Here is a 15,534-nt window from a genome sequence, read left to right on the forward strand (position 1 = left end):
CTGGTGAAAAGGTCTCATCATAATCAACTCCCAGAGTTTGAGAAAAGCCCTTTGCAACCAGTCGCGCCATATAAGTGTGTACATTACCATCCATGTCGGTCTTCTTCTTGAAGATCCATTTGTACCCGACTGTCTTACGACCTGGTACATTGTGAACCAAGTTCCAAACATGATTTTCAAACATGGACTGTATTTCGCTGTCCATAGCCTCTTTCCATTTAGCAGCCTCAGGGCCTGTCATGGCTTCCGTGTAGATGTTAGGCTCATCCAGACTTACCAGTGTGCTATCACTGATAAGTGTATCACCTTCCGCAGTAATATGGAAACCATAGTAATGCTCAGGTGCATTCCTAACTCTCGTGGAACGCCTCAGAGGTACAGACTCATCTGTCGGATCAACAGGAGTTTCCTCCTCAGGTTGATTGCTAGGGTTTGAGGTTCCTTCACCACTTGACTCTTGAATTTCGTCAAGGTCAATTTGCCTCCCACTGTTTCCTTGGCGTATGAATTCTCTCTCGCGAAAGACTCCTCTCCTCGCTACAAAGACCACATTATCACTGGGTCTGTAGAAGAGGTAACCAAAGGATCTCTGTGGGTAGCCGATGAAAATACACCTCTCACTTCGAGGTTCGAGCTTATTGTGAGTCTCGCGCCTCACAAAAGCCTCGCAACCCCAAATCTTGATGTGGTCCAGATAGGGAACTTTTCCAGTCCACATCTCGTGAGGTGTTTTGGCAACCTTTTTGGTAGGGACTAGACTAAGGAAATGGGCGGCAGTCTCTAAGGCATACCCCCAGAATGAGATTGGTAGCGAAGCTCGACTCATCATGGAACGAACCATATCCAACAAGGTTCAATTGCGCCTCTCATCCACACCATTCAACTGTAGTGTCATAGTAGGTGTCAATTGTGAGACAATCCCACATTCCTTAAGATAGTCAAGGAACTCTGTACTAAGATACTCACCACCTCGATCGGATCGAAGCATCTTAATGTACCTGCCCAACTGATTCTCCACTTCCTGTTTAAACTCCTTGAACTTTTCAAAGGTTTCTGACTTATGCTTGATTAAGTAGACATACCATATCTACTAAAATCATCAGTAAAAGTCACCTAAAAGCGGTTAGCATCCCTTATGGCGGTTCTGAAGGGTCCACACACATCTGTGTGTACAAGATCCAACAAACCTTCACCCCTAACACAAGTACCAGTGAAGGGTGACTTTGTCATTTTTCCAAGTAAACAAGATTCACAACTATCATCTGACTTTAGGTCAAATGACTCCAAGACTCCATCTTTTTGGATTTGGCCTATGCGTTTCTTACTTACATGTCCAAGACGACAATGCCATAATGATGCTTTATCCAAGCTACTGGAAGAATCGATACACAACACATTATTTCCTAGGTTATCTACAACTAACACAGTTTCATACACACCATCACAAGGTAATGTTTTAAAATAAAGATCATTATTAAAGAAAACATTAATACCACCACATTCATTATCAAACGAAAAGGTAAAACCTTGTTTGTACAAACCATGAAAGGAAATAATATTTTTCGCCATTTCATACGAGTAACAACATTTATTCAAATCTAATGTTAACCCACTACTTAGCAACAAAGAGTAAACTCCAATCTTGGTGACAGGTGTAACTTTCCTATTCCCCATGATCAAGTTTATCTTCCCATGCTCCACATTCTCACTTCTTCTTAGTCCCTGCAAATCAGAACATATGTGAATACCACAACCTGTATCAAGGACCCAAAAATTAGAATAGGGTAGGTTATTAGACAATATAGTGTAAATACCTGCATGGTTGGGTTTCACTTTCCCATCCTTAACATCTTGCAGGTACTTCGGGCAGTTTCGCCTCCAATGTGACTTTTCATGGCAATAGAAGCATTCAGCCTCTTTAGGGTTAGCAGAAGGAGTGATGAAACCTTTCTTGGTTCCATTTGAAGAGGAGCCATCAAGGGACTTTCCCTTGGTACCCTTTGAAGGGCTCTTCCTCTTCTTTCATTTGCCTTTCCCGATTGCAAAGACAGGGGCCGCGGTAGGAGTAGGAGTAGTAACAACCGACTTACCTTTAAGACCACTTTCTGCGGTCTTCAGAAGTCCTTGAAGTTTGGTGAGTGTAACTTCCTCCTTGTTCATGTGGTATGTCATTCATGATTGATCATAACACGAAGGTAAGGAGTGCAAAATTATATCAATTGCCAACTCCTCTGGGAAGTTCACATTCAGTTTCAGCAAACGGTTCACATACCTTTGCATTTTCTGCATGTGGCCCATGATGGGTTCAGCATCCTTCATCCTAGTTGTTATCATGGAGGAGATGATTTCATACCGCTCTTGACGAGCACTCTGATGGTAGCGGTCCATCAAGTCCTGGTGCATCTCAAAAGGGTAAAAGTCCTCATAGGACTTTTGGAGCTCAGCTGTCATTGTGGCCAACATGATACATGCCACTTTGGTTGCATCTCTCTCATGTGCGTGGTATTCAGCGATCTCCTCAGGAGTAGCAGACGACTCATCAAGTTCCTTAAGCTCTTTGTCGAGGACATATTCTTTGTCCTCATACTGAGTGACCATCTTGATGTTCCTGATCCAATCCATAAAGTTGGATCCATCGAAGCTGACTCTCCCACAAAGGTTCATGAGAGAGAAGGAGTCTGTAGGGTTTGAGCCAGAAGCAACATTGTTGGAAGACATCTGAAAAGAAGAAACACAAGTTTTGATTAGATATAAAGATAATCCTTAATAAGACACCCAAATGTAATATTAAGTCTAGGACCCAACACAATATTTTATAACTTAGAAGAGGGATGCCGTAATCCAAGCTATAAAATATTTGAAGGTAGGTGAATGACGATTCACCAATTTCCACCATGAAAAACGAAATAAATTATTAGGTTTTAATTGGTTTTGAAACTCCTAGATTCTTTGAGATTCATTAAACTTTTCAATGGCATGTTTCAATCTCGAGTGTGCCCTTCAAGTTTTGTGATTGGGATGCCGAGGATCACAAAACAAGGTGTGAAGTAACCATGCAAATTACTTTGTACTCTTAATGTTTATCACTCGATCGATGTGCCGGTTAACCACATGCGCTCCACCGACCTATGATAAACCTTAAGCCACCCTTTGCCTACCTTGTTAAGTCCAGGTTAGTGCGCCGGTTAACCACACACGCTCTACTAACGACTTAAGCAAAGTGCAAAGTGTAATTTCATGGGTTAGCAACTTATTCACATTTTCCTAAAGTAACTAAGATTAGGAATTTATAAAAACATTTAGTTAGTTTACATTCATCATACTTTTAATGAGGATTAAAGTCATTGTCCTACCCGTTCGGCTAACGACCCTCCACCAGTCAAGGAAGCGGTGGGTGAGAGTGGACACCTATTAAGCTGCCATTTTATAGGCAATAACCTTATACCCCCCTTATAGACCGGCTTCGTGAATGAGACTTACTAACAGTAAAACGACTTGTTCTTATATATATATATATATATATATATATATATATATATATATATATATATATATATATATATATATATATATATATATTAACTTATAATAGTATAAAGTATAAGGGTTGACTTTTAACTTTTAAAATTCTAGGGGTTGGAACTAAAGTTTACTAAAATGTGTGAGACTTTACATGTTCCAAAACTTAAGTGCAAGTTTTGTAACTTTCAAAACTTTTCATCTTTCATAACTTATGAGTTAATGGTTTATTAAAATGAGAGACTTTTCATTTTATGTAACCTATGTGTTTCTTTAATGGACTTTAAAAGAATGACTTTTGGTAATCCATAACTTGAGGACAAATTATGAATTCCATTAAAACACATAATGATCAAGAATTAAACTACCAAGCAAGTTGCAAATAATTCCTATGATCTTCTAAACTCATAAGTTCATGAACATTCATATCAATAATTTCAAGAATCATAAAAAACACATATAAGACTTGAAATTTTGATAATAGCTATTGAAAATGAATTAGCATAACCATTACACCATCTAAAACAAGTTTTATAAGACCAAAACAGTTTAGGGTAATGTTTCTAGTCCATTTCCAACAGCAAAACTCGAAAATCTGCATCCAGGGGCCCCTACTCGTCGAGTTCAAGAACCTACTCAACGAATAGGATGAATTATCACATGGACTCGTCGAGCCCCCCCATGGACTCGGCGAGTTCATGTCGCAGAATGCATAAAACTTGAGTTTTTTCAACAATTTGCATCAAATATCAAGAAAACAAGCCTAGGCTTTGATACCACTGATGGGTTATGAGCATTTTAACACTCCTATGGTGTACATGCAACCCTAGAAATCTTGGATTTATGTTTTACTAAGATACATGCAAATTTACTTTTCCAAGGTTCTTAACCTAACTAGCATGGCATGGGGAACTTTGAAACATAATAAGCTAGTAGAGTTACATACCTTTTAGTAGTGGTTGATTGCTTGGAGTTTGAGAGCCTAGCACCAATAATGTGGATGCCTCAAATGGAAGTCACAAATCACCACAAACCTTGGAAACTTGAGAGAATAACAGAACACTTCTAGAAATCAGCCACCCTTAGTTCTCACACAAAAACTAGTGCCATTTCAAGTGCCAAGGATTCCTTTATATAGTGTGGTGGATTAGGGTTACATCCATGTAAACCCTAATACCCATGACCTTTCATTTCCATGAGATCCATGGGTTAAAGCTCCATGGACTTACCATGCAAGCCTAGCCCATTCTAAATAAGGATTAGCCCACACTATATAAATACAAGGGTCCATATTTAATTAGTCACACTTTTGATCACCAAATTAATTCTAAATTAATTTTAGATCAATACTAATTAAATAATATGATTTCGTATTAATATATTAAAACTGATAATATATTAATAAATCATAACTTATACTATTCTCAAAAGATTATCCATATAAATTGTTTAGGTGAAGTGCAACCCAAATGGAGCATGCCGGGTCGGGTCAAGTACATCTCAAATATAGTTATGGACTTAGACACCTTATCCAACAGTTCATTCATCCGATCAGTTCTCCGTGGGGAGCACCGATTCTCTTCGTGAAGAAGAAGGATGGTTCACACCGGATATGCATTGACTACCGGTAGTTGAACAAGTTGACGGTAAAGAACCGTTATCCACTACCACGGATCGATGATCTCTTTGATCATATATAGGGAGCATCTTGGTTCTCCAAGATATATTTGAGGTCCGGATATCATCAGGTCAGGGTACGGGAGGAGGACGTTAAGAAGACCGTGTTTCGGACTCGTTATGGACACTACGAGTTCGTGGTGATGCCGTTTGGGCTCACCAACGCGGCAACTATATTTATGGACCTGATGATTCGGGTATGAAGACCGATGCTCGATCGCTTAATCATTGTGTTTATAGATGACATATTGGTGTATTGCAAGACCAGAGAGCAGCACGAGGAGCATCTTCGGGAGCAATTGGGAGTTTTGAGACGAGAACAGTTGTATGCCAAGTTATCGAAGTGCGAGTTCTGGTTATGAGAGGTTCCGTTTCTTGGACATCTCGTTAACCTGGAGGGGATTTTGGTCGATCCGGCCAAGATCGAGACCTTTATGCAGTGGGATGTTCCGAAATCTCCCTCGGATATTAGGAGCTTCTTGGGATTGGCAGGGTACTACCGGAGATTCATACATGATTTCTCTAAGATTGCAGTACCCCTCACTCGTCTGACGAGGAAAGGGGTGGATTTTCGGTGGGGCCCTGAGCAGCAGAGGGCATTTGAGACCATCAGATAGCAACTTTGCGAGGCTCCAGTCTTGACTCTCCCGGAGGGAGTTGAGGACTTTGTAGTGTTCTATGATGCATCCATAACGGGACTGGGAGCGGTCCTCATGCAGAGAGGACGAGTGATAGATCAAATTTACCTATTGTAACACTTTCTTATTTTGATCGATTAATAATTATCCCCAACCATGTACTTAGAAACAAAACTCACTACAAAATCCTCAACTAATTACTAAATAAAAGTGTTACAAATCAAGATTCAATCATAATACTTTTAACCATAAAAATAGTAAATGCAGAATGTAACACCAAGTAAAGAAATCTAGCAATATATGATCTCAATAGTCTATAAAGATTATCTTTTCCTTAAGTTGATTTCAAAAGTTCGATCAAAAGTGTTGTCGGTCTTTATGAATCAGTTTTATAAAATCTAATTAATTGTGAATTATTTTTTAGAGTGTTATAATCGAGATATTATTTAACAAATGAATTTGGAAATACTCTTTCGTGAATTTTACGTCATGTGGATCGATGCAAAATGACACAGCTGGATAATGAAGTGCATTCCAATTGAGTCATCCAAGATGACAACATGAATATTAATAATAACAAACATGTGTTACAACTTACAAGTAACTTTTAATACCATAAAAGAACAACTTACAAGTAACTTTTAATACCATAAAAGAATAGAGGAAATCAAATATAGTATATTTTCTTAAAATTTTAAAAATCAACTCAAATTTAAGAAATTTCCTGTAATGACCATCAAAAGATAAAACACAATGGGCTTTTGCCATCGCAAAGCATTAAATGAATGAATCATACCCAATTCCCAAAAGAATAGATAATTATTGTTGGTCTGGTTATTATGTAAAACTGGTTTTATATCTAAATAAAACTGTTCCCAGATTTCAAATAGACATTTTATCAAACAGGTGGTATGCGTTTTCACTTTCTGCCAATTTTTGTAATAATAATCCTACCAATTCAAACTCATTTTAGCTTACAATAAAGATGATTTAAAATCAAGCAACTGAAATAGGAATCGAAGAGACAAAGTAGAGATAGACATACCTGATTTACAATCTGAACTGGAGGCATGCTTGTGAGAGGCGACGATCGTTAACAAAGTGGCGAGATGGTGTGTGGCATGCGACCGGGTTTCCATCGATTCAAGAGAAACCTTCCAAACTCTTGTTCAATTTAGAGGAGAGACAACGAAACGAAGAACCAAAAACTTGGAAACGAACAAAAAAAAGAACAAGGGCTGGAAATAAACCCAAACCTCTTACGATGTACACTAGATAATCGTTGTTGCATTTTTCTGGACGAACAAAGGCGTAGGAGCGATGGTGGAGATGACAGTCATAATATGTAAAGAAGATGCAAGCTATAGCAACAACAAATGAAAATACAAACCCTGATTTAGAAATAGAGGATTGAGGGAATATAGAGTGACAAATTTGAGTTGAATTAGACGGACCTTACCTGTTGGAGTACGACACATCTTGAATCTCTATATTCAATTTCCAAAATTAGGGATAAAAGCAGCAACCACTGACGGCGACGTAGATGTCACGAACTCGACAGAGAGGACGGAGCAGGTAACATCGAGGAAGGACGAGCGATGGTGACCAGGGAAATCCAGAAGCTCTATGGGTTCGATTTACGACGCAAAATCGTAGAGCTGAAGAACTAAATAGGGAAGATATGAGAGTCTGTACGGAAGGAACATGTAGTCGGTGGCAATAACAAGAGAAGTAAAGCTATCGGGTAGATCGGTGATTAAACCAACAAAGTCGAGGCAGTGGATCTAGAAGCTTGAGAAAAAAAATAAAAATAAAAATAGAAGTTATCCAATAGGAACAGATAACTGTTCCAGAAGGAACACTCTTTTAATATATATATATATATATATATATATATATATATATATATATATATATATATATATATATATATAATTGTACTCTCTTTTGATTTAATAATGAAACCCTATCAGTATTATGTTTATTAGTTTTGAAGGTATTAGTGTCATATTCGGTCTGTCGTTTGTAATTGTTCGAGTCGAGTTGTACGTTAAGCTGTGGTGCCCCGTTTCAATATTTTTTTTACATTTTTGGGTATGGATTTTTGATCTGTACATGGATTTGGATTGTTTTGATTTGTTTGGATTGTTCGAGGGCTTCAATTATTTCTGGTATTCATTTAATTTTTTCGGTTTTTCATTGTAATACGTGCCACAATTTGAGTACGGTCGTCGTAATTTGTGGTTTGTTTGAGGGTTTCTTTTTATTTTGTCGATATATCACCACGATTTTATATTCACGCCACAATTTGAGGATTGTGTGAGGGTTTCAGTTTGTTTTGTCAATATCTCGCCATGATTTTATATCCGCGCCAAGATTTTTGTTCAGAGTGTAGATTTCAATAAACGTTTCTGCGTGTTGTTGTTAATATGGCTCCAAAAGATGACTTTCTTCAGTCCATTAGTACCCAAATTGATGGCAAAAACCATGCCTACTGGAGTTATGTTATGAAGTGTAATGTGACACCTTATGATCTGATGATTGGAACACTCTACATGCTAAGTGTTAGCGTCAACGTCTACATCACCATCAGCGCTAGCATATCAAGTGTACTAGCGCCAACGTATAGATAGTTATTCTATGTAACCTATTGTATATTAGGTAATGATACAAATATGTATACAATAGATAGCAGATCCAATATCTTTGTGATGAGGATCAATTATTAGTATAGATTCGATACAATCCCTTCAATAAAGGGATATACTAGTATAGATTAGTATATATGAAACATTAGGGTGAAACCCTAATGTTATTCGTCTTGGTGACCATCTTTGTAACAAATCGTTTTCTTGGTGAAAACAAACCCTTTCTTGGTGAAAGACAATTTGGAGAATTCCTTCTGTTCTTTACTTTCTGTTCTTTATTTTCTTAGATTAGTTTGTTTTTCTTCTTTATACATGAAGTGTATCCGATCGATACAGACCTTCAAATTGGTATCAGGGAAGCTTTTTGGTACACTCTAGTTATTATGTCGACCTCTTACAATCCAAAATCAACTGCTTGCAAAAGATCCCTCCATTTGATAAAATCAACTTCTCTCCTTGGAAATCAAAGGCCATGGAAGCTCTCGAGTTCATGGACTTTGACATGCTCGACATCATCTACGAAGTTCGTGTCGCCATTCTGTATCAATCATCCAATGATGGTGCATCTGAAAGGATGCTAAAAGGAAAATATGTGCCTCGATATAACAAGGAAGAGAAAAGGGTGTTGAATCTCAGTTTAAAATCGAGAGTTGCTATTGGAAGCTCACTCCCTTATTTTTTCTATTTTTTGGTTCAAAAATGCTCAACCGCTCAAGAGATGATGATCACACTATCAAATGCTTCTGAAAAGGAAAACTCCTCATACGATGAAGGTAAGTGTCTCATGGCCTAGATCATTCAATCTCATGCTGACAAATCAAATCACAACGTTGGGACTCTTGACGTTGATCCCTCTCAAGCTGCTATAGACCTTAAGTCAGAATGGGACGCTACCTCAACATATCAGGTAAACGATGTTGTTTACCTCTCTTCTGTTGAAAACATCAAAAAAGATGCCACGATTGATCACTTATGCTTTGATTTATTTGTTTCAAACAAAGAAAAATCCTTTCTCAGTTTTGAGTTAAAAAATCTCAAAGAAAAACTCTCCTTCTTTGAAAAATCTCTTTCTTTACTAAAAAAGGAAAATACTTGTATCTCGCTGACCAATAATTTTCTTCACTCTGAAAAAGAAAAAGTTGTAGAACATGCTAGAATTATTTAACTTGTTCTAAAAAACTGGACCTCTTCTCATTATATTGTCACAAAAATTATTAATGCCTGGATTACTGATCAGTGTTAGAGAATTCTTGGAGGCGATATTGAAGGTGTTGTTTCCTTAACCAAAAGTGTTGAGACTAAACAAACCTTCTATAAAGATGGTTTTTTAGAAAAAGACTTTAAGAATAGATTTGTGAGTTCTTATCTTATAAGTCAAACTTTAATTGATACTCATTAATCCATTGATTCTAACGGTATTATCAAATGTGTTTCTCAATTATCTGCTCTTGATCCTTTCCACCAACTTTCTCATCGTGGGTATGTTCTTCCCATTACTAAGATTTTGCTAAAATGTTCTGTATGTAATGGTCAAGTTCATTCAGTGAACGGAATTCTTAGCATCTTTCCTCATTGATCTGTTAGCAACTATGGATCTGAAGATCAATCAAAGTTTTCTATTTCAGATGACTCTTCAATGTATCATGAGCCTCATGACATGGTATCATCTGAGAATACCATCGATGTCATTCCTTGTTCTAAAATAAAATGAGAACTCTTAAATCAAATAATCAAATAACCAAAGTTCCTCGGATCCAACATTTGAAAAGAATTCAAAATATAATGTTAAAGGAAAGAATCCTGGAATCAAAGTTTGTTATCATTGTGGTGATGCCTCTCACAAAGTCAGTGAGTTAACTCTTGAAAAGAACTCCATTCGCGTTGACAACATCATGACTCGAAATGATAAGTGGATCAAAAAGGGAAACTCTTTAAATTATCTCCCTAATGATTGTTATAATATATTTCCTTAAGTGGCCCATTGTAAGATGGGTCAATGCATATTAACTGTGTATTTTTAGTTTCAGGGCTTATTGTATATTATAGTTTCATAGTAAAGAACATATTTTATATTTAGATTGCGACTGCTCAAGACATATGACCGGATTCAAGTCTCTTTTGGAATATTTCATAAAGAAGGACGGTCCTAGTGTTACATATGTAGATAATGGCAAGGGAGCTATAAAGGGATATGGATCCATCAAGTGTAATTTTGTTGTGTTCAAAAATGTCTTTATGTGAAGGGTCTTCAACATAATCTCATTTCAATCAGCCAATTGCGTGACACTGGATATGAAGTTCTCTTCAACAAGAGACAAGGAAAGGTTGTTGATCAAAAGAATGTCACTGTTCTGACTGCAAATCGACAGAATGACATTTATGTTTTGGATATGTTTTCTGCTGACAACTCTCTTCGTCGTTGCTTCTTCAATCATGCTCAGTCTCATATAAATTAGTTGTGGTACAAGACGTTATCTCATTTGAATTTCAAGAACCTATGAAAGTTCTCAAGGAATCAGCTTGCAAAAGGACTTCCTAATATGCAATTTGTCAAAGATAAGTTGTACTCAGCATCTGAAAAGGGAAAGAAAAACATTTCGTCCTTCAAGCCAAAGTCCTCCTCTTCCATTATCAAACCTCTTCAACTTCTCCATATGGATCTTTTCAGACCAGTCCCGATTAAGTCAAGAGCTGGGAAGAAGTATACTCTCGTTATTGTGGATGAATTTTCAAGATTTGTTGGGGTCGAAAGTGATTGTGAGATGTCGAAAATGTCTAGGGCATTCAGTGTGTCGAAAATCAGTTTGTAACGTTTATTACAAGAGCATTTATGTTTCGAAATTGTAATGTCGAGTCCCTTGTATTTTTTGTATGCTTTCTTTATCCCTATAAATATGGGATGGATACATGTTTAGAAGGGAGCGTGAATACTTGTATTGTACTCTCATAATCTCTTGTATTCTCTGAAAGCATAAATTGAGCCAACCAGATTATATTATATCTTGTGTTCTAAATCATTTCTAAACTCTGATCTCGTATTGCAAACTCGATTCAATCTATACTACATTTAGTATCAGAGCAGGAATCATTTTGCATTGATCTAATTTTCTCTTGTTTCAAAAGTATTTTGAGTCTCATTCTAGATTCCAAAGTTTCTGCACTTTTGATTCTGAAAACCTTATTAGTTCTTCAGTAGTGATTCGCTTCTGCAATTAGATTTTTTAATTGAGTGTTCGATTTCTGTTTTCTAGGTTTATTCATCCATTAATTTTCAAATTCCTTAAGCTTTTCTCAAAAACCTTCCGTACATCAATGGCGAACATTAACATGAACACTATAACCTCCTTTTCTCATCTTCTAGGATCATCTATGAAGATTCCTATGTTAATTCCTGAGTACTACGATCAATGGGATGATCGTGTGGAGGACTACTTAAATGGAATTTATGAGGAACTCTGGAAATGAATCACTGATAATATTCATCCTCATTCTACTGTTCAAAGTGTTGGAACTTCTGCTACAAATCCAAATGTTAATGAACAAACTGAAAGATTGCTGAAAAATGAAAAGAGATGTATGCGAGAACTCCGTGGTGATCTTCCACCTGTCGTATACAATTATGTTCGTAGCTACAAAACTTCAAAGGAGATCTGGAATACTTTGAAGGAAACGTATCAGGGCAGTGAGAAAACAAAAATCAGTTCAGTCAAACACTGTCTGTTGGAGTTAAGAGAGTTTAAGAAAAAAGAAGGAGAATCCATTGAATCGTACTATGATCGTCTAAATAAACTCATATACAAGTGTAATAGATATGGGATCACGAGGTCGACAATGGAGTTCAATCTAACATTCATTATAGGGCTTTACAAAGAGTGGCGAAATGTTATTCTGATGGTGAAGACACATCAAAGTTTTGACTATTTTTCACTGAATGATCTCTACAACGTGTTAAAAGCACATGAATAAGTAGTGAATGAAATAGCTGAAGAAACAAGGATTAGTGTGGGTGGTCCACTTGCACTTGTGTCGAAGGTTTCTGGAAGAGAGAATGAGAAAGAAATGGTTGAGAATGAGATTTCGGAAGATGAAGGTGTGATCGTCAACTCTATTGACGAAGCTATAGCTTTTTACTCAAACAATCGAGTGAAAAAGTTTTATAAAAAGCAATTTAATTCAAAGACAAGAGTTGGTGATGCGAATGGAAGCTTTTCTGGAAAAGTGAGTGATGAGAAGAAAATGGAGAAGAAGGAAAATAAAGCTAAAGATGCGAAAGTCGAGAAAAAGCTAAAAGGTGATTCAAGAATTGACTGTCATTACTGCAACGGAGCAAATCACATGGAAAATGATTGCATGTTGCGAAAGAAGTATGAAAAGAAAAACAAAATCAAGGATGGAGCTTATTATTCATAGAGGTTAGAGGAAGTGAGAGCAAGGACAAAAGGAGTGTCTCTTGTTGCGAAAGGAGAAGATGACGAAGAGGGAACCTACCAGATTTTGTCCTCTGGTTCTGATGACGAAGATATGTGAAACCCTACTCATGGGGCTATGTTAGCAGAATATGAGGAAGAGAAGGAAGAGAAAGTCAATGGGAAGTGTTTTGTTTCGACATATACTCATAAATCATCCACGACTTTGCAGGTACGTTCTCTTTTATAATCCTTTAATATTCCTTCTAGTGCATACAATTCGATTCTATCCGAGTTTGATGATGCAATTACTTATGTTAACAATATGCTTAACTCTGCTAGTAATGATCCTAAAAAGTGTAGTACTGAGCTGCTAGAAACACAAAGGATCTTGGAGTCGAAGAAAGAAAAAATAGATCATTTAGAATTACAAATTACAAAAATTATGTGTGATAGGGATAGCTTGAGTGCTGAAAATAAGATCTTGTTAGCACAAAGAAACATATGTTGTAACTCAGCTAAAAGATTATATGGAAAATTGATTGATTTACATCATTCATCTGACATTAGCAAAGAACACCATAGGAAGCTTTTGCCCTTTTTAGCTTTCGAAAGGGAGAAAATAGATTCGACTTCCTATGACTGTGAGATGAGAATTTTGAGTATGACAAGGTTCCTGATAATAGATATGCATATAGAATTGTGAAAATTGATGAATATCTAGATGCAAATGATCTTGTTAATATTGTTAATCAGACCTTGTCCAAAGACGAACAAATCAAAATTTTGAAAAGAACTTAGAATTCGACATCCGACTCTCAAAACAATTTTGCTGATATCGAAGATGATTCTGATGATATTAGTGAAATTGAAGAAGAGGAAGTTGTTGACTATTCTCTATTGTCTGTCATTAAAGACAAATCTTTAGCTAAGGGTAAAGAAAAATGTTACGATTCTTTAGTTAAAGTTAACAAAGAACAACCCACTACTTCGAAAGTTAATAATCCTGACTATGTGACTGTCGAAGATAGTCAAACAGATAGTGATGATGATGAAGAAGTTTCGAAGGAAACAACAATTCCCCGAGTTGCTATTGAACAGGTCTACGAAGAAACAGAGAAATTCGACAAAATCATGAAAGAAAAGAGATCTCATTATCTTGAACCATATTCTGTTGTATATCCAAAATTCAAGTGCACTGATAATGTCGGTTTTCCGAATCAAGTATTTGTCACAACTGGAGATGGAGAGAAGGTTAAACCTGAAGTTAACAAAAATTGTTGAAGAAGACAACAAGAAAGCTTCGAAAAAAAGGATTTTTCTCAAATCAAAGCACTGTTGCAAATAATCTCAATAAAAATTCATCCACTTTTCAACGACAAAAAGCAAGTCGAAATTGGGCCGTTAAAAATGAAAAATTAACGGTTGAACAACAAACAAATGCCAATGTTTTTGAAAAACTGAATCAAAAAGTTAAAATTTCAAAAGAGGATATTTTGAAAATGTCTAAAGAAAATGGAATTACAATGAACAAAGCTCGAAAGAAAGCTTATTGGCAGGATTTTAAAACTAAAAAGAAACAAAGTGCTTCAACCAAAATGTATGAAAAGAAAATGACTGATCCTGTTAAGACAAAAACTCAAAAATCATTTGGTGTTCAAAACAAACCAAATTCAAAACCCACTCAATCACAAAAAGATGTTTTCAAAACCAAAGCAACAGTTTCAAATTCCAACGTTCAAACTTCTTATCATGAGAATTACATGAAACACCAACAAAAAAAGAACTTTGATCAACATTATCCAACCAAAAGGTTTTCACAAAACAATTTTCAAAGAAGAGGTTTTCAATCAAATGAACATCATAATTATCATCATGTTTCTCATCAAAATCAATTTTTAAATTCACAAAATGTTTTCACAAGAACAAATGTTGGGTATCGAAATAATTTTCAAAATCGCTATCAACCTCATGTTTCAACAAGATTACCATCAAAATTTTTTGACAAGTTGAAGGTTCAAGGGAGAAGAAATGAATCTTTTAAGCCAGAACAACCCAATTTCTCAAACCCACCTTCGAAACAAACAGTTAAAGCGTCATTAGTTAAAGGGAAAACATATGTGAAGAATATCAATCACTGGTTGGAAGGAAAAGGAAAAAGTTTTCAATCAGCGAAATTCTCTCAAGAACAGATCAAGGATGCTTATGAGAAGTATTTGAATGAATCTTTTCATGGAAGCTCATCATCCAAGGAATCAAATCCTACTGTTCAACAATGGAGAGCTATTTCGAAAGAAAAAGTCAGTGACAAACGAACTCAAAAGAAAGAGGTGAAAGTTAATGTTGAATTCAAACCCTCAAATGATTACATTTTCGTACCCTTATATAACGATGTGGATTTAATTGATAGCTAAAATTAAAAGTTTGAAATTGGATTTTAGGGTCTTTGTTTCATTATGCAGTTTATTCTAATAACCAAGGACCCAAACAGCCTTGGGGACCTAAATACTTTCACTGATTGCAGGTTTTTAGTACGAGCAATATGATGATAAATGGTATATTGATAGTGGTTGCTCTCGTCACATGACAGGAAAGAAGGAAAACTTACAAGACTATCGAAGTATAGAGTGGTGAAGTTTGGAAATA

The 15,534-nt window shown here is 36.3% G+C and overlaps 1 protein-coding gene across 2 annotated transcripts; it reads right to left on the bottom strand.

Moving 5' to 3' along the window:
• Positions 1 to 1,471: 1,471 nt before the first annotated feature.
• Positions 1,472 to 7,583, bottom strand: LOC145111706 (uncharacterized). 2 transcript variants are annotated; one of them, XM_079047962.1, is made up of 4 exons: positions 7,294 to 7,583; positions 6,880 to 7,195; positions 1,815 to 2,718; positions 1,472 to 1,722 (listed from the first exon to the last, which is right to left on the bottom strand). In XM_079047962.1, exons 2-3 carry the CDS (start codon positions 6,904 to 6,906, stop codon positions 2,173 to 2,175), a joined length of 573 nt encoding a protein of 190 aa, XP_078904088.1. In that variant the 5' UTR covers positions 6,907 to 7,195; positions 7,294 to 7,583; the 3' UTR covers positions 1,472 to 1,722; positions 1,815 to 2,172. The 2 variants fall into 2 exon arrangements, with proteins under 2 accessions (XP_078904088.1, XP_078904089.1); XM_079047963.1 differs by having other exon boundaries at positions 7,289 to 7,583.
• Positions 7,584 to 15,534: the final 7,951 nt, after the last annotated feature.

This window comes from Lactuca virosa, chromosome 5 (genome assembly GCF_052849685.1).
Source record: "Lactuca virosa cultivar CGN04683 chromosome 5, Lactuca_virosa_CGN04683_v6, whole genome shotgun sequence".
Classification (NCBI taxonomy): Eukaryota; Viridiplantae; Streptophyta; class Magnoliopsida; order Asterales; family Asteraceae; genus Lactuca; species Lactuca virosa.

Excerpts from the sequence above, each read along its gene's own strand:
- LOC145111706 (XM_079047962.1), bottom strand. The coding sequence starts at position 6,906 with ATGCCTCCAGTTCAGATTGTAAATCAG. Across the intron at positions 2,719-6,879 it reads CAGTTCAGATTGTAAATCAG|ATGTCTTCCAACAATGTTGC; the intron begins GTATGTCTATCT and ends TCTTCTTTTCAG.